We start from the raw sequence: 26,291 nt of genomic DNA, 5'->3' as shown, positions 1-26,291 counted from the left end.
GATTTTCACCGGTAAACAGGTTTGTAGTTTAGATTCTGTGTAAAAGAAATCCTTCATAGTGCCACTATAAACATACATTTTCCCTTTGCCCTCAGTCAGCTGTAGTTTATGCATTAACAGGGACTTTCTGCTGAAAGCCTTTGTTCTTTTGGAGAGCCACTCCTCTGGGATTTCGGCTCCCTGGTTGGCCACTGTACCTAGCTCTCCTGATAAGACAGCAGCTGGATCTGAACAGCAGCCAAAGTTAATAACCTGCTGAACCAGGGACAGGAAAGATAGTAGCAATTACACAGAAAACGTTTTCATTGAAGGAGTTTTTCTCCTTCTGTACTTCAAAAATGAAAATTGATATTCATAGCCACATTCTACCTAAGGAATGGCCTGACCTAAAAAAGGTAATAAGAGTTTAGATATTCAGTGCCTTATGTTATCAGCAACTATTTCTACCAATGTAATTTTTGAAAGAACAATGAGTGAAAGGTTCTGTTATAGATATCTCTTGGGTTTTGTGTAATTTGATTTTTTTTTCCGATATAGGATATTTGTATTGCACTGCTTTGCAAAGCAAAAGTCCTGGTAAGAATGGGAGGGAAAACTGGGCTTTGTTCCTCACTCTTTATTTAGTCCAAAGCAGTTGTCATAGTTTTGCTTGGTTTTTTGAGACCCAAAATTATCAAATGATGAGGTGTAAATTCCACTTTCTTGATAAAACCAGAGCTGTCAGGTTCCCAAACGGTATTCACTTTTGTTTTAAATAAGAAAAATAAGCAAATATTAGATAAGATTAATGTTACCTAAGACAAAAGTCATTCCCATCTTATACCCATAGGCATGAAAGTCATTAACTTCAGTAGGAGTGGGATCACTCTAAGTACAATTAATTGATGATGATGATCATTTTACTATCTGTTATTTTTTTAGTTACTGGAAAGATGTAGTATATTGTATTAAAAATACATAATCTCAGTTTTCAGAACACTGGAGCTATAAGTCAACTTGTCTTAACATTGAGTCTTTGCATGGTATTATTATTATTATTATTATTGTTGTTGTTGTTGTTGTTGTTGTTGTTATTATGTGCCATAAATTTATTCTTGTCAGTAATAATTTTCATGATGCTGTGAAAAGTATTTGAGAATGGAAAGTGTAATTTACATTTTCATGTAATAAATCTAATCCTTTACTTATTTCAGATTATCAAAATCCATGTAGTCATCTCATTCTGAAATAGGTTTTAGAGTTATTGCTTAAATAATTAAAATCACAATTCAGTGTAGAGATGGCTGATCACTATTTGACTCATAAGGAATCTCATCTCCAATGCTACAGAGGGTACTGAAGAAGATCACATGAAAATATGTTTATATATAGTTTATATGCACAAATATATACAATTATTTGCAATTAAAAATTGTGTTCAGATTTCCAGGATAGCTATTTTTTATAAATCTTTAATGTTTCCATTCATGATAAAAGATCAGAGTAGAAAAGAGAAGAGCTGCATTGCTGTTTCTTTCCTTACTGTAATTCTGTGTTGGTTGTAGTCTGAATGAACATTCCCTGTGCCTGACTGTAGTATGGAACCACTTGATTTCATTGTGCCTGTCTGACAACAAAAGCATGCCAATATTTCAGCCATGCTCTTAGGCATCTGACGCACCAACAGAAACTCTGTTTTACACTGTACATTTCTTTCACTTACTTATTTTGAGGTTCATGATGGCAAAATTCCCAGGTGTTTCATATGCATTAGCGCTGTGTTTGTGTGATTTTAAACATGACAGTCTAGTATCAGCTCAGTATTAGCCAGTGAGCAGCTGGAAAATGTAAACAGCATATGAGAAAAAAGTCATGGGGAAACTTGGCATTAAGAACATGCATAGGACTATTTCTTCCCTGGTAGTCAAAAATAACATCATTATGCATAAAAGGAATGGAATGCTTCTTTGCTCGTTTACCTACAAAGGTCTTTTCAATCACCTGTTTGAACTTCCTATTTGTAATAATAAGAGCTCCTCAATGAAAAACACATATAAGTTGGACAATGCAGGTGAGATGATAACAGATATTTTTTAGAACAATGATGTCTATTTTAAATGGATAGGACTTTAAATATCCAGACTACAAAGACAGGTTACTCTTGCCTGTTTCAGATTTTGTTGTCCTTGTTTGTGCAATATCCCTATAAAATTCCTTCATTCTGATTTTACATGATGTAAAAAGATTATTTTGCCTTTATATACTTTAGAAGGGCAATAAATTCACTGAGATAAAATCACCACATCAAGACTGAATTCACTCCTGTTAGACCCTGTAGGTCAGTGTTGCATTTATTTAAACACTGATAAAGAGGCAAATACCAAATTTTTGAGAGTTAATTTCCACCTGCCAGTTTTTGTTTCCTCTGTTCTAAAGATTGAGTGATTCAATGGTTTATTAATGGGCCCAGAATAGAGAACAACTCTCAGAATTCCCTAGAGTCCTTGGAAATTCAAGCCATTAACATAGTTCTCTACATCTCATGCATGGAAAACCAATGAGGCAATCCTAACATGCTAAACACAGTGCTAAACTTTTCTTTCCTTTTTCTAACCTTGTAAATACTGAACCTTGAACCTAGAAAATTCTATTGTCAAGATACTTATTTAAGAGCTTAGGAACCCATACTAAGTATAAAAATTCATACAAATACATGAAATAAGGGCTGTCAATACATCGAATTAGTAACTGAGGGGAAGAAAGAAGAAAATAAGTTCAAAAACAGACCAGTGAGTTTCTCTATTGCTAAATGCTCCTCGAGCACCTTTAAGGTACTCTGCACAGCTTACAACTGCAATTAGCGTGGAGCTGGTGAAACACAAAATTTTCCCTAAATTTAAATATTTTATATATATAAATGTAAATCTATAAATTTAAATCAAATATACATGGTTACATAGCTAAACATAGCTAAATTAAACCCGCATAGCCTCAGTCACTGGCATCTCTGGTTGGCTGAAGGCAGGAGGCTTGGCTCTGCACACCAACAATAGGGATGCTCACAGTGGCATTAAGCAATGATTTGTTACCACAGGAAATTCAGGACTGTATTCAAATTGTTTACACTTCAGTGGAAGGAATGCCTTTTTACTTGGTTTCTTTTGAAATGTTTCTTTACAGAAAAATGGGAATTCTGAGCATTGTTTTCAGTCTATTAGAGTATTTCAAGATTTCATTTATTTCTAATGTGATAATTTATGAAAGTAAAAGGAAATCAGCATCTTTTGTAGGTTTTGAGTGTTTTGCATAAACAATTTTGAATCTCTCTGGAAGAATCAATGAGCATCTAAGCTTCTCCTTTTTAGCTTCTCGCGGCTGTTTAAATATTAATAGACAAGAGACTGACCTTCAGTCCTGCTGCTGAATCATGGAAGCTGAAAAGTGGAATCAATACATCTTTGTGCTAATGATTAACTGATCACAGGCTGGAAAATTGTCAGCTCAATTTTCATATTGCCAAATGCTTGATTTAATTTTTTCTGTGTTAAAATCATCCCAGTTACAACTCAATACAGTAAGTAACATTAAGCACTTTGAAATCAGTTGTAGGACTTACTTAAAAATGTTGGTGAACTGGGAGCTATAAGTTCAGATCTACAAACACCATTAGTCCAGTCCAGCTAAACTTAAGCACTTCTGCAGAAGTCAATGGGGCTACTCATAGGCTCAAAGCTGAGCATATGCACAAGTGTTTCTCCTGAATGAGGTGCTGCTGAATTCTAAGAACTGAGATTTTTATTATTATTGTAGAGTGCTAACTAGCACTGGTTTTTTCTTCTTCCTTTCACAGAGATACGGATATGGTGGATGGGTACAGCTGGATCATCACTGCAAGGTTTGGGCTGTTTGGTGCTCTAAGCTAGTCCTGTGCTCTCATCAGGAATACACACTCACAGTAAATCTATTAAAAAGCAAAGTGGCAATAAGATTGGCTATGTCTGTGAGACAGATTTCTCTAAAGGTCTATCTTCCATGAAGCAATATCACTCCAAGTCCTAATATACCTCAGTAGAACTTTTTGCTTGAGAGATGAAACTCACGTTCTCTTGTATGAGCCAGTATCCATTTTTCATCATCATCTCATTTTAATGCTTGGAATAGATAGCTCTAAGGAATTCTTTTCCATAATATAGGTCAACCTAACACGGATTACATGTAGATTTCTTTTTAGTTAAATGCAGTCGTCTGTATGAGAAGCAAAACCAAAAGGAACTGGTATTTTAATAAAAGTTAAAGAATTCAGATGCGAAAATGTCTTCACATCTGAGTGAAAGGGAAAGAGTAATTTCTGTAACTTCATGACAAGGAGAACAAGTAGCAGAACAATAAGGACAATCCATAGAGTTGGGGACCATTATGTAGAAAAGTAGGAGCATGAAGTTTACTGGCAAGTAAAAGGCAGACTGGATCTGATTTTACTTCACCTTTTTATCACCATCCACTCTATCAGCTTTGCAAAGGCACTTCTGAGCTACATTAGTACAACTGGAACATGTCTCCAGGTGCCATGAGTCTGTGCCGACGTTCAGAATGCATCTTGGTGGTACTGAAGTTAGCAGAGTACATGTATGTATTCTGGTGGGGACAGAACTGGTTTCTTAAAGGCTTGATTCTGATCTCAGAGTAGAGCAAATCAGCAGTAATTTCAGTGGTATTCACAGTGACAAAACAATGTAAAACTTCTGAAAGCAAAATCAAAATATTGCCGTTTATCTTTTTAAAAGAGCATTAAAAATTACTAGTATTAGTACTTTTTTTACAGGAGGGCCTAAGAGAGGTAAGGCTGATACTGTACGTTACTACATAGGTTAACTGTACCAGCTAGTTTTAAAGATGTCACCTCTGTTACCATATAATTTTGGCAGATACCACTGTTTCTCAAACACTGTCACAGGAAGCCAGCTTCCTCCTGTGACCTGTCAGCTCCCCACTCCTAGGAATCTTTGGAAGAGCCTGTCACTGCAAATGGCATTGGCTTCTGGAAAGAGGAAGATTAGAAAAGTGGCACTAAAAAGAGATCTCACGAGACCTCAAATCACTTTCCACCTCACTTCATATGTACCTGTCCTAACTTGAAAAACTTCATCTGTAATTGCCTACCAGAGGAATGTTGTGAGTTGTCCTGATACGGAAGGGATAAAGGCAACGCAAGCTATTAGCCAGATAATTAAGGAAAAAATACAAAGAACACAGAGGTTGCATAGATAAGAGCAGAAAGAACAATGTGGATATAGTAAGCTGCGAGACAAAAGATGCAAAGTTAAGCGTGTGACTAGCTCTAGTGTCAGCACATAACCCAGCTAAGGCGTGTGGAGAGTGCAGAACCCAGCAGTGATACGTAACGCCAGGCTGTACGCACAGCGCTTTACACGGGTCAAGCTGTGTCTGCTTCTGAAATTCAGACATGATCTCAATATAGGAATTCTGCACTGAAAACTAGAGGGATAAGTGATAGATTTAGTACTTCGCATTTTCGGGGTGACAGTGACTCTCCCAATTTGGGTAACCTTATGAAGAAAATCGTACCCAACCTTCTTCATTGTTTCTTTTTATGACTGGGCTAATTCATTCATTCCCTGTAGAGACTCAACTGTTTCTCTCTTTAGAGAAGACAACTTGCATTTTCCAAGTAACCAAAGTATTTAAATATATAACGCCTGTTAATTTCAGTGGAACTAGATATTCCCTCATCCCCTTGTCACCTTGCAAAATCATACTTCTTTGTGATTGTATATATGCTTATATTAACTGAAAAAAAGCTGATAAAATGGATACAACTGTGTTTGTTTATTGCAACCTAATGACATACACACTGTTGTCGTTCTATAACATACAAGGCTGTGCTGCCAAATGCCTAACAACCATTTATGGAAAAGGACTACAGAATATGAAGGTTGGGACTGAGAATGAGGAGCAAACAAATATTATGCTGAAAGTTCAGATCTGAGTCTAAGCAGACATACGAGGGAGAACAAGCCACCTGCTGAACCAAAGCGTGGATGGCTCAGCTCCTGAGATACATGGCTGGTGCAGGAAGGAGAGAATTGCCGGAGACATTTTTAGCAGCTTAGCTGTTTGTTACAGGTCCGATGCTAAATTTCCTTGCTAAAAATAGTTTGCAAAGGAACTTTGTGGCAAGTCAGAATAGCCTTATACACTGCAGAGAATTCTGTCTAGCCTACTTCTGTCTGAAAATGTTGCATGAGAAAGGTGCATGGCAAAATAAAATCCTGTTCAGATACGTGGAGCTGGGGAAGTTAACTCTTAAGATTATAAAAAGCAAAAGCTTCTCATATCGTTCTGTGAAGATGCATCAAGGTCAAACTGGAAGAAAATAATTACATGCATTTTCAAAGAAGTGCAATTTGGGATGTGACTGGGATAATTTTAAATGTAGGTTGCTGAACCAAATCAGCCTGCTGGACTTAATTTTTAAATGTCTCTCTCTCTTAATTTCCACATAAATTACTTAAAGCCTAAGTATCAGATAATGTTCAGAATGGGATGGGATGGGATGGGATGGGATGGAATAGAATAGAATAGAATAGAATAGAATAGAATAGAATAGAATAGAATAGAATAGAATAGAATAGAATAGAATAATAGAATTCTTCAGTTGTGCCCTTAGAAAATTGTGTTAACCATCGAAATAAAAAAAAATCTCATGTCTTTTATGATATTTTCAGCACTGCACGTGTTGCTTTGGAACCTGAAAATTTTTTTCCTGGTCCATGTTTCATTCTTACTACTGCAAAAAACGCTGAGAATTGTTTCCTAGTTGAGGTGTCTATGTAATTTCTCATTTTAAAAATATCAGGTGCAGATTAGTTGTAGTGTCTAGAGACTATAGCGATATGACTCATTTTCCAGTCACGGTGTTGCTGGACCAGATCTTTCTATCCTTACGTACACAAGCATGAATCTATTCAGACGATCGTGTTTTGCTTTCCTGCATAATCAAGTTTGTTGTTGCCAACATACAATGCTGTGAGCTCAGCCTTGACCTGTAGGGCGTTCACAAAGAACCAGTTAACGCAATTGAAAACAGCAAACTGTTCAACTAATTCTTCAATGAGAACAACACATGGCTTATTAGAAACCTTTCCTATATTGCAAACCCTCTTGCAGGTTTATCTCAGCATTTAAGTGTGAGCACTGTCAAAATTGCTAGTAAAATTACAGTCTATCTAGTATTGTTTTCAGTATTAGCAGAAGGAAATAAATCTGAGCAGGACAGCTGCTATGCCTCAGCTATGTCTGAGGAAAGAATTAAGTCGCCTGTGTTCACAGAAATACTCCCAGTGGTAATCCAGTAAAGTCCACACGATGTATTAGTACGTGCAATGCTCAGTTCTACTCTCTCTCTGCTCACACACCGAGTATTTTTCTGTTTATTAGGCAATCTGCAGCAATGCACTGATCTTTTTTAATGTGTTGGAGTGTATGGCTAGAGTAAACCTTTCTGTCAGGTTGGAGAATCAATTTTGCAAGAACCTGAAGTATTTTACCAGCGGATCAGGACTATGTAGTTGTTATTACTGACTGTAATATTTCAAGTAATTTTCTCAACCTGTGATACAGCTAACAAGTACCTTGTCAGTTTGCCAAGGCAGCACAGTTAGATTTGTTGAAGAGAGCTTTAAAATATTCATTAGGGCAGTATATTTGTGAATGATGTATGAAGTTAATAACAAATTCAAGGTTAAGAACAGTCTGACTTCTCAGAAGGAAGGGAGATAAACCCAGCTCTGTGAGAAGTAGTGAAATTTTATTCGTTATTTCTGTTTTAGCATACTAGTAGCAAATATTCTGATTTAACAGGGGTTTTATTTAGAAAAATAGACAGGATCCTAAATAAACCAATTTTGTGAGGAAAATAAAATGTCCTTTGGAGAGAAAGAATTTCCTTTCCAGGAGGGTCAGAAGACTGCCCTGCGCTTAGCTTCTGTTTACGGTGAAGGTGAAGGAAGAGCTGCTGTGTTTTGTCACATGGTTTTCAATTTTCACCTGCAGATGCAGTGTGTTCTCTGTCCAACACATCTGCTGCATGACCACCGTACCCATCCCGAATACACAGGGGCATGTGGATCTTCTGACTTTCATCCATTTCCACTTCTGCCTATAGTAGCATCAAGCAACTGAGAAATACTCAGGCCTCAAGTATTGGAGAATTGTATCTAATTGATTTGTGCAAGTGTAAGCCAACAGCAAGACTGTTTTGTCTGTCTTTACAAGTCCACAGAAGCACGTGGATACCTACAGCTGTAACAGACCATTTACTTTGCTTGATGTGATGGCACTGTGCCTACTCAACCTCTTTGGACAATTGACAAATCCACCAAAAATTAAGTGCAAAAAGGAAGTTTCCATGTTCATAGTTAAAGGAACAGTATTAAATTTCATTACCTTGATAGTATTTTGAACTTTCTAAGTTTGGGAATTGGTGGCATATGGGGTAGGTATTACACTAATTCAGGTAATGGTTTTATACTTTGTTTAGGTTGTGTTTGTTTTTTTTTTCCCAAATACAAATTCTTCAATAATTCTTTTTTTCCCAAGGAGAGAATGTAATCTGAAGGAAACATAATAGGTATCCTTTTGTCACAGTATCACTGGTGATATGAAACAACCAGACTGAAATTAACGGAGTTGCACAGTTATTTCTGTAGTTACTGGAATCACTGTGATGCTATTGACTTTAAAAGAACATGCACATACCCAAGGGGGAAATTTAGCCCAGATTTAATTAGAGCATTGTTTTCAGGTCAAAATTTGGTTTGAGGATAAACTTGGATTAAGGTACCTGATATCTTTTCCAAACAAATTTAGAATGATATACATTGCAAAAGAAAAGGGATTTTTTTATTATGAGGAATTGCGTCTGAACTATAAATTACTGTTTTATTAGTGACTATTTTAAAATAGTCTTTGATTAAAAATACCTACTGTAGGGAGCACAATATAGTCAAGCAACTATAAATTGGCATGTACTACTTTGTCACATTTATAACATACGAAAATATCATTTCACAGGGACAGGCAAAGATGATGAAGGATGGAAAGATTTTTAGAGTTATTCAAAAGAACTGCTGGGATCCAGAAGTACGGATTAAAGAGATGGACGTATCAGGTAGCTCCATAAAGGAATTTAAATCATTGTGTCTCATTTAGAGTAACAGCAACTTCTCTGTTAGTGCATCTGAAAGTGCTCAATAACAATATCAAATTAAAAGGTTTAGCAAACTGATTCATTAGTTTAAATCTGTTGAAAGGGAAAAGAGATGTGCTTTATACTCAGACTCAAATGGAACATGTTCCCATAATTTTTCTCCTTTTCAGTAGCAATTTATTTCCAGGATGGGCTGTTTAATTTTGGTGCGATTTTTGAGGCAGTAAGGAACTAGTTGACCCAAGTAAGGATGACTGACACTGGACTCAAAAAGGCAGCATACATTCCAGGTATAGGAGTGATTTACACAAAAGAGAAAGCCCTTTCATTTTTATTGCAGATGTTAAAAAGATCCTGTTTACTCATAGGATTTTTTGTATGTTTGTTTCCTTTTCTAACATTTTTTTCTGCTTAGATGTGAGAACTTCATTCTGTATTTTTGCTAGAGGACTCTGAACCTAGAGAACTGGTACAATTACTTTCTCAGAAAAAAAGGGTTTCCTGATGAAGAAAGAAACTTAACCAGATGCCAAATTTGCAAATTTATTTTCCATCAAGTTACTTACATGCCACTAAGGCACAAATATATAAGGCCTACTGACCACAAATAAGGTTTGTAAGATGGGAGACTGAGGGTGACAGAAGGAACTTTTAGTCTGATCAGTTATTTTTGTTAGTTCTTATTAACACTGAAATTCCAAATTACTTTTGTGAGAGAAATACTGTGTCACTAAAGATTACTTTTTCTTAGGTTCAGGCCTGAATAATTCTCTAGATCAGTTTCTCAATACGCACAAATTGAATATGTTCTCCAACTTTTCATAAAGAATAAACATCTGAATTACTTTGAAGAGCGGATATTTTATAAGTGACATCTTTATGATTATTGTTTCCTTCTCTCATGAGACAGCATGTTAGGAGATACTTTGGGTTGTTCTCCTTATGGAGGTTTAATACAACACATAACATAGGCCAGCCTGGAAACTCAAGGGCTGGTTGGCAATTTATGTAAACACAATTTAGATAATTTCCAACTAACTCATTTTCACCCTGGAGAAGCAGTATTTCACACTCCAACCATTAGACATTTAATGGGAATGCTAGAATGTCTTTGCAACCTCTGTGAAATACACTGCCTTGACGAGACTGTAATCATTCCCTGAGTTAGCTCAGGGATTTGGGGGATTACCACGTCTTTCAACTACAGTGTGGATCATAAATGGCCTTTGGGCATCTTTCCCTTTCAGATATTTCCCTCAACACTAATGGCAAGTTTCTACAAAACAATTCTTCACCATCTTATTTGCTGTAGACAAAGGGAAAACACAGGAGCAACTTTTTTCAAATTTTTGCAACAGCTCTCCAGAAAAGAAAATGTATCATAAAGCCAACACCACAATAGTTCTCCACAAACTAAACAGTGCTCACTTGGTTAAAAAAAATCAAAAATCCAAAACTATGTGTTACAGCACCATCTGGTGACTTGTGCCATAAAAATATCCCCTTTTATTACAGCACTCAGAGATACAGGCATCGGCCGATTAAGTGTAAAAAAAAGGTCTCGGTGTTTTTCATTCTTACTGTTCACCTAATGATGAAGACTATGGGCCACATTTACTCTTTTTCGGTTTAGAAAGCTGTAGCTACTTAGTCCAAAGATCGTTTTCTGCAACACAGGCCAAGATAGATCATACCCAAAAATTTAACCTCCAAACATGGCATAATTTTGGAACAAAGATGCAAGGAGTCTCCCAGCTGAACAAAACTACTATCAGTCACCGGAAGGTATTATTAACGCAGAGAGATAACTTACAGCTTGGTTGCTAAAAGGCTTTGTTTGTGCAATGCCCAAGAAATCTTGCCAATAAGAAATGGTAGGCAATGTACCAAAGAGACTACATTGGTTCTCATAATCAAATGTCCTAGGTTTATTTAGTATACAAACCTGTGTCTTGATCCACTCAATAAAACAAGCTATCAAGGTAGTTCAATAAAACAAGCTGTAAAGGTACATCACAGTTCTGTGACATAAATCATCACAATTTTGTTGGAGAAAATCTTTCAATTAATTGTAACTGCTTATTATTTTCTCCTTTGTGAAACCTCTGAAGAGGGTATAGAGGTTTTTCTGTGCTGATTCTTCTTCCTAAAGCTAGTGTCTAGGAATGTTCAGCTTGGAGATCTGTCTTTAAGGTTTATGTTAAATTTGCTCAGAAGTGTAAAAGTTGATGGAAACCAGGTACAATGCTTATTGTGGAAAAGGTGGTGACTGTTCTCAAGCACACTAATCAAGTGTGCAGTAGTGTATTGGTGGATAACACAGCTTAGGCTGTACTTCAGTATATATGTAATTTTGTAGACCTGATCCTAAACCCTAAACCATTGCTGCTGTATATAATATTAATCAGATGTTGTAAGAGGGATGCCTGAATCAGCTTCCCCTCTTGTTTCTTACTTAAAATATTGATTTTAAATAACTCATTTTGTTAAACGTTTGAGTGCTTTGGCAAGGTCATTGTCCTAGAAGAAATTCTCCTAGGGTTTTTTTCTGTCGTCTTTTGCTTTAGTAGTTTCATCACTAAGAACCAAGTTAAATTTTTTAAAGCATGACAAAATAATATGCATAAATATTACAATCATACCTAAAATAAAAACAAATAAGATACAGTTTTGCATGTAACTATTTACTGAAGTCCTAATTACTGTTTCTCCTGTTGTTAATCTGCTAGGTTTGTTGTGTTCATTCCTGTAACCTGTCACACGCAAAGTTATGGTATAGATTTGTGTTTCAACAGAAGCCAAACAACATAGACTTAATTCTCTTTATTGCTAACATCAAAGTTATTTCTAAAACCAGACAGATTTCCTTATACTTACAACCTCAGTAGTCCAGACCCAAGATCAATGAAACCTAACACAATAAAGCTTTGGGGAGCACTTAAGAAAGCATTGGTTAACGACCATTGTTAACATAACCTTGTTTATCTTTGAGCTAGCTTACCTACTTGTTTATTAAACGTATATGATAAATCTGACCCCAAAGTAAACTTAAGATACTGTATTGGTTTAACGTCACATTCATTTATGTGAGAGTAACGTTAAATTGCTATTTTAAGTAATTGTACATGTGCATACTAAATACTTCTAAAATCAAAATTCTTCATTTCACAAATAACCTAATATGAGTATGAAAGTTTTATTTTTCTCTCTACCTAGCAAAAATATTCCAATCCTAATAAACTGATATACCACATGATTACCATGATCCTTAATTAGCAAAAAAAGGATTCTATCCCTGTCACTATTAAATCAGTCTTTCTTACCATTAAAGCTTTTACCTTCTACCTTTCAAACCAAAGTGCTTCCTTATTTTTAACTTTTTACCAAGAAAAAGGAAACATTAATAACTGCTTTTTCTTACTTAGGAGTCACAGTCCAAGTTCTTTCCACGGTCCCTGTAATGTTCAGCTACTGGGTAGGTTCCTACTAGCTTATTTTGTAACTCATATGTCACACAACTTTTAAAATGTAAATGCATCCTCCTCCAAATTAGGTGACTGAAGCAGTCACTAGAGCACTGAAGTAAATGGGGAATCATTCTGCTGTGAAAACAAAAGACAAAAAAATAGTCCAGGTATCGGAAGAGCCAGCAGGGTGTCCTGAAAAAGCTCCACTCTGAAGTACACTCAGTAAGAAAGAATGAGACAACCACAGAATGTCTTCTGGGGACCTTATGGGGGTAGCTGGAAACAGGGAGAGAGATTTTACACAGCATTAATCCACGGTTGGCAGGTAGACATATATGTACAGATTCCATGAAAGCTAGACACCAATCAGTATTTTCTCCTGGAAAAAAAAAAAAAAAAAAAAAGTAAAAGCTGTAATGGTGGTCTGTCCCACTTCCTTTTAAAAGTGGCACGAGATTCATTGACCTAGAACGCTTTGAATCCTAAAATTCAGGAGCAAATTCAAATGAATATGTTCCCTGTGTGGTGATCTTGAATGCTTCAAAGAAATAAAAACACTCTAAGTAGATAAATCACAGCAAAATGATGTTCTAAATACATTCTCTATTTGACTATTTAGCTATGTGTACGAGTCGAGTTGTTATATATAAACAGATATGCTACATTAAAAGTCATTGTGTTAAGCCCACTCTAAGTAGTACCACTGATCATCAGAATTTCTTGTTGGGTGACATATCTTTAAAATTTTATTCTGGTATTTATGTGAATATTTTCCATTAAATATGTACTGGGGGGAAAAATGGGAAACTGATTGCATGGATATTGCAGTTCCCTTATCAGAATTATGACTGTTATCTCCCAAATGTTAAAGATGTTTACTCAAGTTTCCTCTGTAGAATACTCATACTCCAGCATGAACATATTTTATTTTTCTCTCTTCAACTCCAGTAATAGGAGAATAAATATTCATTCCTATGTTTAAAAATTATATGCTGCTGGTTTTGCATTGGGATGGAAACTGGAACAAAAACAGAGGACTGGTTTACACAAAAGACCAGATAATTAAGTGCATCAGCAACCTGGGTTTTATTACACTCATCCCAAGTACTAAAGGCAACAGCAGTTGATAAAACATTCAAGACAAGAAGCAGAACTACACCCAGAGGTTTTAAAGAGAGATAAAATTTTGTCCTACTGGTTTCCAGCTATTCAGAACTGTAAAGTAAATTTTAGGTTCAAACCCTGTCTCCAAATTGTTTGCAGTGACATTTATCCAATATCTTCCAGAGGCGATAACATTTGAGAACTATATTTTAATGTACTATTCTGCTTAATATCTTACCAGGCCAAACCTCAGGATACATTAGATCTAGCCCAGATATTAAATAACGACTTAGCTGCTACAGTAAAAAAGTACCCCAAGAGGTTTGTCGGCTTGGGTACGTTACCTTTGCAAGCTCCAGACCTGGCTGTGAAGGAAATGCATCGCTGTGTGAAGGAACTTGGATTTCCTGGAGTACAAATAGGATCTCATGTCAATGAATGGGACCTGAATGCACCAGAACTGTACGATATTTATGCTGTGAGTAAATGTTTCTTTCCTTGTTTGGGGGAATTCTACGGTACGGAATTCTGTCTAAAAATATCTTGGGACATATTCAGTCATCAACTAAGTTTATAGCTACTTTAAAACAATTGAGCCTTCTAATCTGCTTAGTGATCAGAGAGATTCAGCTTTAATTATATATGATAAATCATTATAGGATATAATGACAATAGTACAGTTGTGACAATATAAAACATTCTGAAACATACTTCATAATGAATAACAAAATATTTTTATCATGTGAGTTCTCACTGCAGTGTTGCCTTCTTCGTTTGTGAGGATAAGTGCAGTGTCAAACAAAGCATTTCTGCACTCTCTGCTTTGGGGTTCAAATTACTTTCTCAATCCTATTGAGATAATTGGTAAACACCCTGAAATTTTCAGAATACCTACAAAGCCAAAGTACCAGAGTTGTGCAAATGCGACCAAAAGTTCTGAACTGAATGTATTGATTATAAAATGAATGTATAGATTGCATTTCCTAAGCAGCCTGAGGTTCAGATGAGGATGGTCATTTGTATAAATTATGGGGTTTAATCAATGTACATTCTATATCTGTTTCACAGGTTATTATCGCTGTCAGCTTGAACTTGATCCATAGAGGTTATATTTCAGAATGTTCAATTTATTCAAGAATTCCATTAGTGCAGCATCCAGACTATTTGTTTTTATGGTCATACACAGTCAGTTACCAACTTCCACTCTTGGAGATGCCCACATTCACAGAATCACAGCATGGTTGAGGTTGGCAGGCACCTCTGGAGGTCATCTGGTCCAACCTCATGCTCAAGCTAGAGCCAGGTGCCCAGCACCATGCACAGATGGCCTTTGAATATCTCCAAGGATGGAAACTCCACAACCTCTCTGGGCAGTCTGTGCCAGTGCTCAGTCACCCTCACAGTAAAAAAGTGTTTCCTGACGTTCAGAGGGAACTTCCTGTGTTTCAGTTGTGCCCATTGCCTCTGGTCCTGTCCCAGGGCACCACAGAAAGGAGTCTGGCTCCATCTCCCTTACACCCTCCCTTCAGGTGTTTGTATACATTGATGAGATCCCTGCTGAACCTTCTCTTCTCGGGGCTAAACAGTCCCAGTCCTCTCAGCGTTTCCTTATAGGAGAAATGCTCCAGTCCCTTTGTCATCTTTGGAATCTCTCCAGTAGCTCCATGTCTCTCTTGTACTGAGATCCGCCTCTTGTACTGGGATCTCTTGCTTATACTGGGATCTCTCTCTTACACTGTACGTTCTTCAGCTTATGTTTAACACATGTAGGAAGTAACTTCTATGACTTTTAGAAACATCCCTGGATAATAAAGATTGGGAAATTAAGCCATATTTGATAATGAACTGTATCAATCTACCAAGCCAGCTACGGAATTGCTATTTTTAGTTTACAAATGTAGATGGCAATTACGCCCTACAATCCAAAAGCTGCAGCTTTATTTATGCATGTATGAGTAAATAAACCCAAATTTTTCAAATGTGTGATAATCTCCTTAGCAACAAGAGGAGGTCCAGAAATACATCTAACAAAACGAAGCTGTTAAATCCTGGTTAAGCATATGATTGACAGATGACTATATATTGAAATTTAAGCACACAGTTAAATTACTTACTCAGTCAGAATCAGCATTCTATATTGTTCTTCTGTTTTCCCTTCCAAAGTTGTCAGTAGTTTAAAAAAAAATTAGTATACTTGGGGTGGAGATAGATTATTGATCCGAATACAGCTAGATTTCGAACGCTTAGCATGGATTAGGAATAGATTTAACTTTTTTTTAAAGCCAGGCAGAGGGCCAAAGGGGATAAATGTAGTGCAACAGCAATGAAAATTCCTGAATGCAGTTGGAACAATTCTGCAAAACCATCCTAAAATCGTTCCAATAAAACATTATGAGAATTCATCCTCAGATGTGTAATGACACCAAAAGAATGCTAGTTTGAACCTAGTTTTATACTGCAGGATGGCTGACAAACACAGCTAAAAAAGCGTTTTGGTACCGCATTCATCTGAGGAAAACTTGGCTTACTAAGGTATTATCATCAGTGTTTCCAGTCCTGTAGTCTCAAAAACAACTTTGAAACTGAGTGAGGACTTTGGGATACGGCCTAGAGGAGTACCTATAACCAACTACTGCTTATAGTTCTTGCATCTGGGATGATTTTCGTTACTAGTGCTAGTGCTCAGTACAATTTTTCAGGTAATCTTTAAATCATGGCTAAGAACTAAGATGCATTTTGGTATGATTAGTCAAGATTTAGATTTTTTCTTTTTGCTGCAGGCTGCTGAACAATTAAATTGCTGTCTCTTTGTGCATCCCTGGGACATGCAGATAGATGGAAGGATGTCCAAATATTGGTTTCCCTGGCTAATAGGTCAGTGCATATTTACTTTGCTTCATCTACATTTATGAACTGTCACTGGATTATGCCCAGAAGATTATCACAAAGGTACTAGTACAGAGAAAAACTACATTATTTTTCTATCAATCTTTTTTTTAAAATCAAGTACTACAACTAATTCTATTGTGTAAATTCAGCAGTCATTTGCTTTTAAGCTTGTTTAGTTTGTCTACTTTTTAAATACCTAGAATTAAAATTATTCAGACTGGCAACAGAATCTAGTATTCTCTTTTATCCTGAATACACAGAGCAGATGACTACGGAAAATGAATTGTCTCTGAAATGAGCTCCTCAAAAATAGCATGAGTAAATAAAGGAGTAGGCAAAACCAAACATTATTTCCTAGAATTTCTTAGGTTATTTCCCAGAAATAGGTTGATCAGAGAGGAAATAAATCTAAGTTCACATCAACTACAGCTGAAACAACCTGTACTTTGAAAACTCCCCATAGATGTAGGAAATGATCTAGTTTCTGTTTTTTTCCCCATGTGCTAGGTCAATCAGAACAACATTGACTAACAGGAAGTAGGTTATACTGCTGGTTAGGTATGTTTAGACTTGATTCCACCCTCACTTATTCTGTTTTGCATTGTTTTGTTTTGCACGGTTTTGCACTGCCTCCAGTGGAGGCGTTCTGAAAAACATACACTATATACGTGTAATATATGTTCTGCAATATACACCGGAAAATCTTAGTGTCACAATCACTAGTGCATTATCTTAAAACAATATCAATTAGTCTTAATCAGAGCAGGCACAACACCACAGATTTAAAAAGAGACTGAAATTACTGCATTTACTTAACAAGGTGTAATTAGAAGATTTTCCTACTAAGCCTAATTAAGGCTTTGCATCTGAGCGGATGGTAAAACAGTAATGAAAGACAATGTTTTGAGCTGGATAGGTATTGTTTCTGCCACAGATGAGGGGAACTCAGTTCCCGATTTCAAGCTGGATGTCTGAAGTTAGGCACCTAAATGGCATGATACTCTAAATACGTTAGGTGTGCTCAGAAACTGAGGCCTGATGTATGAACCTAAATTGCTGTTGTGGCCCTAAGACTGGGCATCCAATTTACCCAGTGGCAAAGAGGTTATTTCTAAACTGTAGGAAGCAGCACCACGTCATAACTAAACCCCAAATCTTTGTTGGAGTATCCACCAATATATGTGCCCCACTTTCCACGGAAAAGAAACACAGAAGCACAGGTGAGAAGAGAACCTGGCATATTCCAGACCTGTCTTGGAGCTAGGATAACTGGGGAATCAAGCCTGTACTGTTCAGGACATACCCAACCTGCCTGTCAGCTCTCCTAGTGGTGGAGAATAACAACTGGGCTTCGAATTCAGATCTTAGCTTCCAGTCCTGCGTCCTCATTTCAGTTAATTAACGTTCAGCTCCGTGGTTCTCTAATAGAAATAACGCGCAACCTTTGGCAGCTGCTCTGTGACTATTGTTTTTTCAGTAGGCTCAAGGCTAACTGAAGAAAATTAAGATAACATTTAAAACTCAAATAAGAAAATAAAAAAGTAAAACTCTCATACAATAAAGCTTTTTTTTTGTTCTTAGGCATGCCAGCAGAAACAACCATAGCCATTTGCTCCATGATCATGGGAGGAATTTTTGAAAAATTTCCTAAGCTGAAAGTTTGCTTTGCACACGGAGGTGAGTGATATACCATGTGAAGCACCTGTTCTTTAGCTGAGCATGGTACAGTTGTATTTTCTGGTATGCAGCTAATAGGGTTACCATTTTAAGCCTGCCACCAGCTGAGAAGATAATCTGCCAGATCTGCTGCGTGTATGAAGACTCTCTAGGCTGGTTCAGCCAGTGTTTGAATTGCTACAATAGCCTTTAAGGGAAAAGAGGAGAAAGGGGAGACAGGAGGTGGTTTGGGGAAAGGGACAAGGAAGCAGCAGGAGGAATTTGGGCATCACAGTAGTGAAGAAGTAGGGAAAACAGAGAAAGAAGATCCTGAAGGGGAAGGAACAAAAAATTGCTGGTGCAGGGCGCTTTCTAAATAGCTGACAGTAAAGCGTTCAGATCTCTGTTGATAATGTAGCTTTTTTTTCCCTCCTGCATATTTTCAGCTTCTGTTACTAAAAATTTCTTCTCGCAGGTGGAGCTTTTCCATACACAGTGGGGCGAATCTCCCATGGATTCAACATGCGCCCTGATTTGTGTGCAGTGGATAATAAGGTGGATCCAAGAAAATACCTTGGTTCATTTTACACAGACTCTCTTGTCCATGATCGTGGTGCACTAAGGCTGCTAACAAGTGTAATAGGAGAGGTGAGTTTTAATGCTTCCAGAAGCAGGTGAGTCATTCTTTATTTAATTCTCTATGAAATAGCAAAAGAAGAAGAGAAGAAGAAAGCAGGAAGAAGACAGCATATTCACCCAGTAAAATCAGAACCTGAGCTATTATAACCTGATGGGCTTCTGCCATGTGGATAATGTTTTCACTATATGGAGTGATTGAAATGCTGGTTTTAATCCAGGAAATCCTGCACTGTGAACCTTAGTTCAGGGAGGCTAGTTCCTTGTGTAAGGTTGTTCAGGACTGCAAGCAAAGACTGCTTCATTTGGAGGCTTGTTTTCAAACGCCTTAATTTTCAAATTCAAGTGTATACTTGAAGAAATCAAATTGTATTTCCTCTTGGGAAGTTATAGGCAGAAAACAGTCAACAATAAAGGAAGTCTTTGTGAGGATCCTGGAGAGCACATTAAACATCATGGGTTTGTAAAGATATTTTAATTGTCAGAGTAGAAAGTAAAGACATCTTTGTAGTTTAGCAACCTGTTTAAATCAGGTACAGAATGGGACAGGAAAAACCAAAAACATTCAGATAATTCCTTCTCATTAGTAAGTGCTCAGGAAGGGGTTGAAGGTGGCATCACTCATACCACCTTCCACTGGATCACTACAAATCCACAAGAAACCTGCATTTCTGTTTTGGTCTCTGGACCTCATGGAGTTTCTGCAGCTAGCGAGCAGATACCCACCAGACATCAAAAACAGAAATGCAAGCTCTGGCACTGACTTTCTTGTCTCAACAACCGTATTCCTGTTTCCTGTACAGCAGTTTCTAGGCTCGCATAGCACTTTCTCACGTGTGGGGCTGTTGCTGTCACCAGGGCCCCTTGAATGACCAAAGTTCACAAAGACAGCGAAGGCAAATGTTTTCTTTCTCTCTACAGAAAAGATACTATGGATTTCCCATTTTCACCTCTAACAGTCTGAACAGGTTACTGCAATAAATATGGACTAGAACTGGTATAGAAGTGACTTGCCTAGGCCAGCCAAAACACTAGCGCAGAACTATTGCTTTCTTTATTGTGGTGCTCTAGGCCCAGGTCTCAACCCTTTGAAATCCATGGGTTTTCAGTCTGTGCTGCACAGGAAATGTGTAGCTTTGAGACTGGACTGCTGCCTGCAGCTCCCCTACAGTACTTATGCCTTTTAGGAAAACATTGCATTTGAAGATTCATGAAAAATTCAACTATGTGACAGCACAACTACAGCTTGAAATGATACTATAGAAACCTTTTGCACAGTGTATATGTGCGTACACATACAGTAACACTACAGCTCTAAGGAGAGGAGAGAGAATATCTCTTTCTTAAATTCACCATGAACCAAAAATAGATTTATGGCATGAGTCCCATAAAACGTGCAAAGAAACTACCATGGAGCCTAGCTCCATTAGAAACAAGTAAGAGAAAACCCAGGCCAGTTCACTTGGCAAGAGACTGTAATAAGCTGTTAGTGTTGGAAAGTTCTTACAACATCAGTGAGTAGTTAGTAACTCGGGCGGCATTTGCTAAGTTCTTCCCATGCATATAGACCTGTTATAGCATTTTGGGGGCAGTGCTAGTGCTAGTGAACACTGACGGAGAGATCTCTGTGTCAGGGATGAAGTTTTAGGCAGCAGGTGGGTTACTAACAAAGTACTAGACATCCAGCCCAATGCTGATTTCTTTTCATTTTTGCTGCCAACCTCTAAATCATAAATATATCATGGTCAACAGCCCAGGACATTTTCCTGTGCATTACCTTTTGAATCTAACTGTAGCTTACAGTGATCAAATGGCTTCAAGTAGTTTTTACAATAAATTGAAGATTTTCACCAGATGTGATATGCACTTCTATTTCACAAGACACACAAAGGCTTATGGAGTAACAGTGCAGCACTTGCCTTCAGTTATCGCCTTTTCTGAGAAGTCTCCCCAAATGTAGATCATGTTCATCCTTAGTATATTCTCGTTCTACATGCAGTTATAATGTAGAGGGATGAGTCTAGCTCTTGAATTTTAAATTGCCATGTTTAGGTGGTCGGATTCCTTTTTTTTATTGCCAAGGAGACAAGACCACTTGTTTGTTTCTTTTTTCCCCGTTTTAAAATGTTGGAGAGATGTTTTCCCATTGTTAGAAAGACCTTGGTAAATCAGGAGCTGTGTGACTCAGCATGGCTGAGACCCACAGATTCTTTTCCTGGTCTGATCCTGTAGATGTCAAGAGCAAAGCAGGAGAGAAAGTACAACAGGATGCTTAAGCCATTGCTGATGAACTTAACTTCTTTCTGGTTTAACTTGTATAGAATGCAAGTCTCAGAGCAGCTCTGCTTTAGAGTAACGAGTTAGCTTTGCATCTCAAGGCTGCTCTAACCCGCCGCTCTTGTGGGAAAGCTTAAGCTTCTCTACCTTTCTTCCTAAGAAGTGATACATAGACTTTGGCCCTTAATCGTGATTAGTCTTTGCAACTGAAACTTAGTTGTTTGAGAGAGGTTATGGATTGTAATTTGATAATGTAAAAGTCACTCAGCAATAGCCTCTCTGGTGTGTTGTTACATTGTCAACAGACTTCTGAAATTAAGTTTCTTAGTGCAATAAATTTGACCCGTGTACTACATGGGATATTGGCGTCTTCTTTAATTCTCCTCTGAGTATTTTGAGCTCAAGCAACATGACAACAGGTGGAACACCAGTGCTGAAAATTCATGAGTCAGATCCCAAAAACTTAAATGCTTTTAACAGTCAGGAGAACTTGTTTAAAAAAAAAAAAAAAAGTGCATTTTCTTTCTCTTTTTCATAGCCTAAGGCATCTTATCCTTGAAAAAAACATTCACATCACATTTTCAAACTTTAAAGTTTGAAGATTAAAAAGTTCCCTCTTTTCCCAATGAAACTTGATATTCTCACATAATACCATCCCATAAGTCAAATGCTTAAAAAAAGCCAAATATCTCAGTGTTTTCAGTGCAGTTGTGTGTTGGCAGAATAACACATATAAGATCAATAAATGCTGGGCTAAAAACAATGTGATTGGGTCTTGAGGATGACACTGTAACTTTATGAGCTGAAGGTTTGAAATAGGACGGCTCTCTAGAGTATCGCTAAGAGCTGTGCAGGAGGGGCATCAGCGTGCGTGAAGATGTGCTTAGACATGGCTTCAGGTCCCTGGGGAACTGCCACTGCCTGGCATCAGAATGTAACGTGCTGGCTTTGAGCTTAGGAATATTAAAATCCAGTGAGAGCTGTGATGAGTCACGTACATTTAACTTCATCCCCTCTTAGTTCTGGGTGCAGGTTAATTGGAGCCTATTCCAGTTAAAGGAAGCAGAAGTATATCTACCTGAGAAAGAATTTTGTAAGGCTGCAAAATTGCTGCAGTTCTTTGCTCCCCCTATGATGAGGCAGCATGAAGTGAATAAACACAAAATCCCTAATGATGCTGGCTATAAAAAGTGAAGAACGGGGTTGACAGGGTTTTAAATGATTCAGTGTATCTCTGCAAAAACTTCCCCATGGTGATCCCTCAAGAGCCATCATCACCCGAAGGTAAAACATTCTCTGGCCAGCAGCTGGAGCTGAACTGGCTACAGCAACCCAGGCTTTTTCCAAGATGTGTCCTGGTAGTAAGAAAGAAGGTGAGATTCGGGGCAAATGCAATTTTTCACTCATATAAGAGGACAAACTCGCCCTTGGTAAGCTCTTTGAGATTCATTTTAAAATTCAGGTTCCTATTACCGTGAAAAAAAGCTCTGTTGAGCAGAAGGGTCCTTTCTAAATCCTAAATAAATGTGTACCCTTCTAAAAGGAAAGATGCACTACTTGAAGTATTGAACCATAAGTCCTTTATGGAAAACTGGCTTTGTCAATATCCTTTGGAATAATACAATAATACATCTGTTGTGCTAGGAGTATTAATTATCTGCAGGGACTTCACAGGACTTCTCTGAGGCTGGTCACTAAAGACAGGTATTGCAGCCCCATTTTATACATGAGTACAAAACGGATGCCCAAAGAGTATAAATGAACAGCCTAATATCACTAGTGGCAGAGCAATAATGCTGCTTCTAAATTTCTCTTGTTAATTTACAGCTCTTAATTTTACTGCTACCTAATAGATCACATGATTACCTGTGAAACACTTTAAGTTAGAGGAAAAGAAAAACATAATTGAAATCATATATATATTATTGCAAGGAGGGGATGGGATTTCTTTCTGCGTTTGTATGTAGGAGATGTAAACAGGAATGCAGAAACCTTCCTGGCATACTTAACTTTGACTAATAAACAGCTGGGCAAATACGGGTTTCCTTCTCCTTCACTTAGAGATCCATTTTCTCATCTAAATCTACAGTGGGTTTGGTTGGGGTCTTTTTTATATGTGGCATACATTTGGGTTTTGTATCTGACGAAAATGTCTTGGTATCAGATTGAACATTATAAATAATGTATTCAGCTGCTTAAACATACACACATCCAAATGTATTTCTACTTGATTTAGTCGGCAGGGGAGTATCAATTCTCCTAATCTTATGGCAAGACTTCTACAATAAATTAAAACACTACACTCACAACACTATAGGACAGAACAATAGAATGTGTATCTTCTGTTCAGATTTCGTGTGAGGTTTTGTGCAGGTTCTTTCAGAGACTCTCGGGTGACATCTACTGGAGGTAAAAAATAAAAGTAAAAAAAGCATTTGATAAATAATCATTTCATAAAATAAGTGAAACGTGTTTTCTTCACCCTATTTCAGTATGGGTAACTGAGTTCGAATATTATAACAAGTGCCCCAAATTCATGAGGCATTTTAAAATGTATATTTTTAATGGAAACTCTGGTTTTCAAATATTCATGTCTCAAGGAGATGAAGCTTAAAGGAAAACAGGCTTTTGATAAAATCAAGAGAGTTGGCAGTATGCAGTCTCCAAGGCAGACAAAATGGGGAAATATCATTCCAGTGTGAAAATGAATCCATAACAAAGTGGACCTATTGAGGGTCTGCCTATTCCTTTTCTGATAAAAGGGATGATGCATACAGATTGTTGTGGAATTTTCTTTTTACTGACTCCCTTTCAGAAACAAACCACATCACGTCACTCATATTCTCAGCTACGTGTTTCAAATGCACAGCTAATATCCAACCCCAGTTAAAGACAATTAAATTTTTTTTTAAATTAAAGACTTCCAAAATATATAAAATTTTGTAAATGAGATTTTGGTTTTGGTATCTGAAGCTCAATACGAGTTAAATTAATTTTTTTTTTAAATGTTTGTGGTAATTCTACATTGTACCATGCTTTAAGTAGTATCACATTGCAGTTATCACAGCTTCTGAAGTATCACACAAAAGATAACTTTGATTGCTTTGTATTTTTTATTACATGTTCTTCTCACATATATATAAGTTTGTGTGTGTCTGTGCATAGTCAAGAATTTCAAATTCAGGAATGTAAATCCAAGCACCTTTTCTGAGTTTGGCGGAGAACATCCTGAGATTCTTAGAGAAATGTGTCAAAAACTCTCACGCTCAGTTCGGACTGCACACAACAGTGCAGCACATGCAACAGGCATGAAAAAGAACCAAAAAGTAAGTCAAGAAATAGAAGGAAGAACTCTGTGTGTCCTTTATTGGCCATTTAATCATGGCAACACTTAACCAAGATTCATCACTGCATTTTAGGCCAACTACTTGCAGAAGCAGTATGAGCGGTGTGGGAGAACAGGCGCCTCTCTGTTACGTTTCAAACCAGCACCACAGCACAGAAAACCAGTCCGAGAAGGGAATTACCATGTGTGTTGTAGTCACCTGAGCAATAGGCACTCGTTCCCATGGGCCTGGGATTTGCATTCTGAACCTTCTGTGTATGAGAATAAAAATGCACCAAACTTTAGTTAGACACCACAGAAACGATTAACAAATAACCTGCACTTTTTCCAAACCTATATTCACCCAATAAACTCTTGAGTCATTGTCTTCAAGCTTTGTTTTTTCCCTAATGGAAGTTGGAACCCAAAGATTACCTTCACATTCGCTTTGGTAATTAATCAGTCCAATATAGACACGTAATTTCCTGTGGTTTATTATAAATTCCAGAAAGCACATGCAACTATATTGTTTAATGTTACTACAAAACATACAACATGTTTTTTTATTACCAGGACAAAGTTATTTTGGGGACAGATTACCCTTTTCCACTTGGAGAACTGGAACCTGGAAAATTGATTGATTCAATGGAAGATTTTGATGATAAACTGAAGGTACAATCTTTACATTTGGCGTCTTTTTCCCCTCCTTTTTAAGCCTCTGGTTTTAGACCTGAGATAAAACACCAACAAGGCAGTGTAGTACACTGATTTCTGCAAAGGCAGGAAGAGGCCCTTCAGTCTCTTTGCAGAAGTTCCTTTTAAAGCACGAGTAAAAGCATTTGAGTAAAATAGGAGTTAAGCACACCCAAACATATATATGTGCTTTGTTTTTACAGGATAAGCTCAAGGCTGGAAATGCTCTGGAATTTCTGGGTCTTAGCAGAAAACAATTTGAATAACTATGAAGATATTAAAGAGACCAAACTTCGGAAAGAACACTGAATCCTTAGGGATATTTCTATTTGCATGTGCAATTATACAGCTGGAAAATAAATGTGACAAGTATATTACAGTCCACTGTTATTTCCAAAGCCAAAGCAAAGGTACTGGAAATGAGCATGCACAGTTGTTTCTGTGCATTTCAGGATGTAGGTTGTCTCTCAACAATTCTGAAATGCCTGCTTTCATAAAAAAGATTTCATCGTTTGTGGCTGTAATAAGAATCTCTGAAGTATAATCAACGTCACGTCACTAGGACTTGATTTCCAGGAAGAAAGACCTCAGCAAATTATGACTTGTATCCTTTACATTTCAGTCCTTCTTACGCCCAATAAACAGAACTTAAAAGAATCTTAAACCAGACTTGAAACCATTCTGTTGATGCCCAGTAAAAGGCAACATTTGCCTTTATCCCCTGGTTGAAACCGCAGCACCCCACAGTTCCGCTCAGCACTGTAGGAGTCTGCACCCACACTTTGTATGTGTAGTGGCAGGATGAAGAAGGTCCATGTGGGCACTTGCACTTTTCAGCTGCTGCCTCCACCGCTGGCAACCTAGTCATCAGGAACCATTTGAACAATACGGTTGTAGGTGCAGAAATGGTGGATTTGTGTGGGTAATACTTTGTGCATCACCGTCAAAAGAAGTGCTAGTGTTTAATGTTCTGTTACTTAAAAAATACTTCCTAAAAGTAAGGCTGGGTACTTCAAATGATGAGATGCTAATGCTC

The 26,291-nt window shown here is 37.4% G+C and overlaps 1 protein-coding gene across 1 annotated transcript; it reads left to right on the top strand.

Annotated features, from left to right (window-relative positions):
• Window positions 1-338: 338 nt before the first annotated feature.
• On the top strand, window positions 339-25,521 carry ACMSD (aminocarboxymuconate semialdehyde decarboxylase). Its single transcript, XM_009956652.2, has 10 exons — window positions 339-395; window positions 3,830-3,874; window positions 9,073-9,169; window positions 12,634-12,683; window positions 14,021-14,257; window positions 16,560-16,653; window positions 18,250-18,345; window positions 18,800-18,972; window positions 25,136-25,234; window positions 25,459-25,521. The coding sequence occupies exons 1-10, from the start codon at window positions 339-341 to the stop codon at window positions 25,519-25,521; spliced, it is 1,011 nt and encodes a 336-aa protein (XP_009954954.1).
• The last annotated feature ends 770 nt before the right edge of the window (window positions 25,522-26,291 follow it).

This window comes from Leptosomus discolor, chromosome 5 (genome assembly GCF_034619465.1).
Source record: "Leptosomus discolor isolate bLepDis1 chromosome 5, bLepDis1.hap2, whole genome shotgun sequence".
Classification (NCBI taxonomy): Eukaryota; Metazoa; Chordata; class Aves; order Leptosomiformes; family Leptosomidae; genus Leptosomus; species Leptosomus discolor.
Note: the sequence above shows the minus strand (reverse complement) of the source record. Positions and strands in the feature narration are given on the sequence as shown.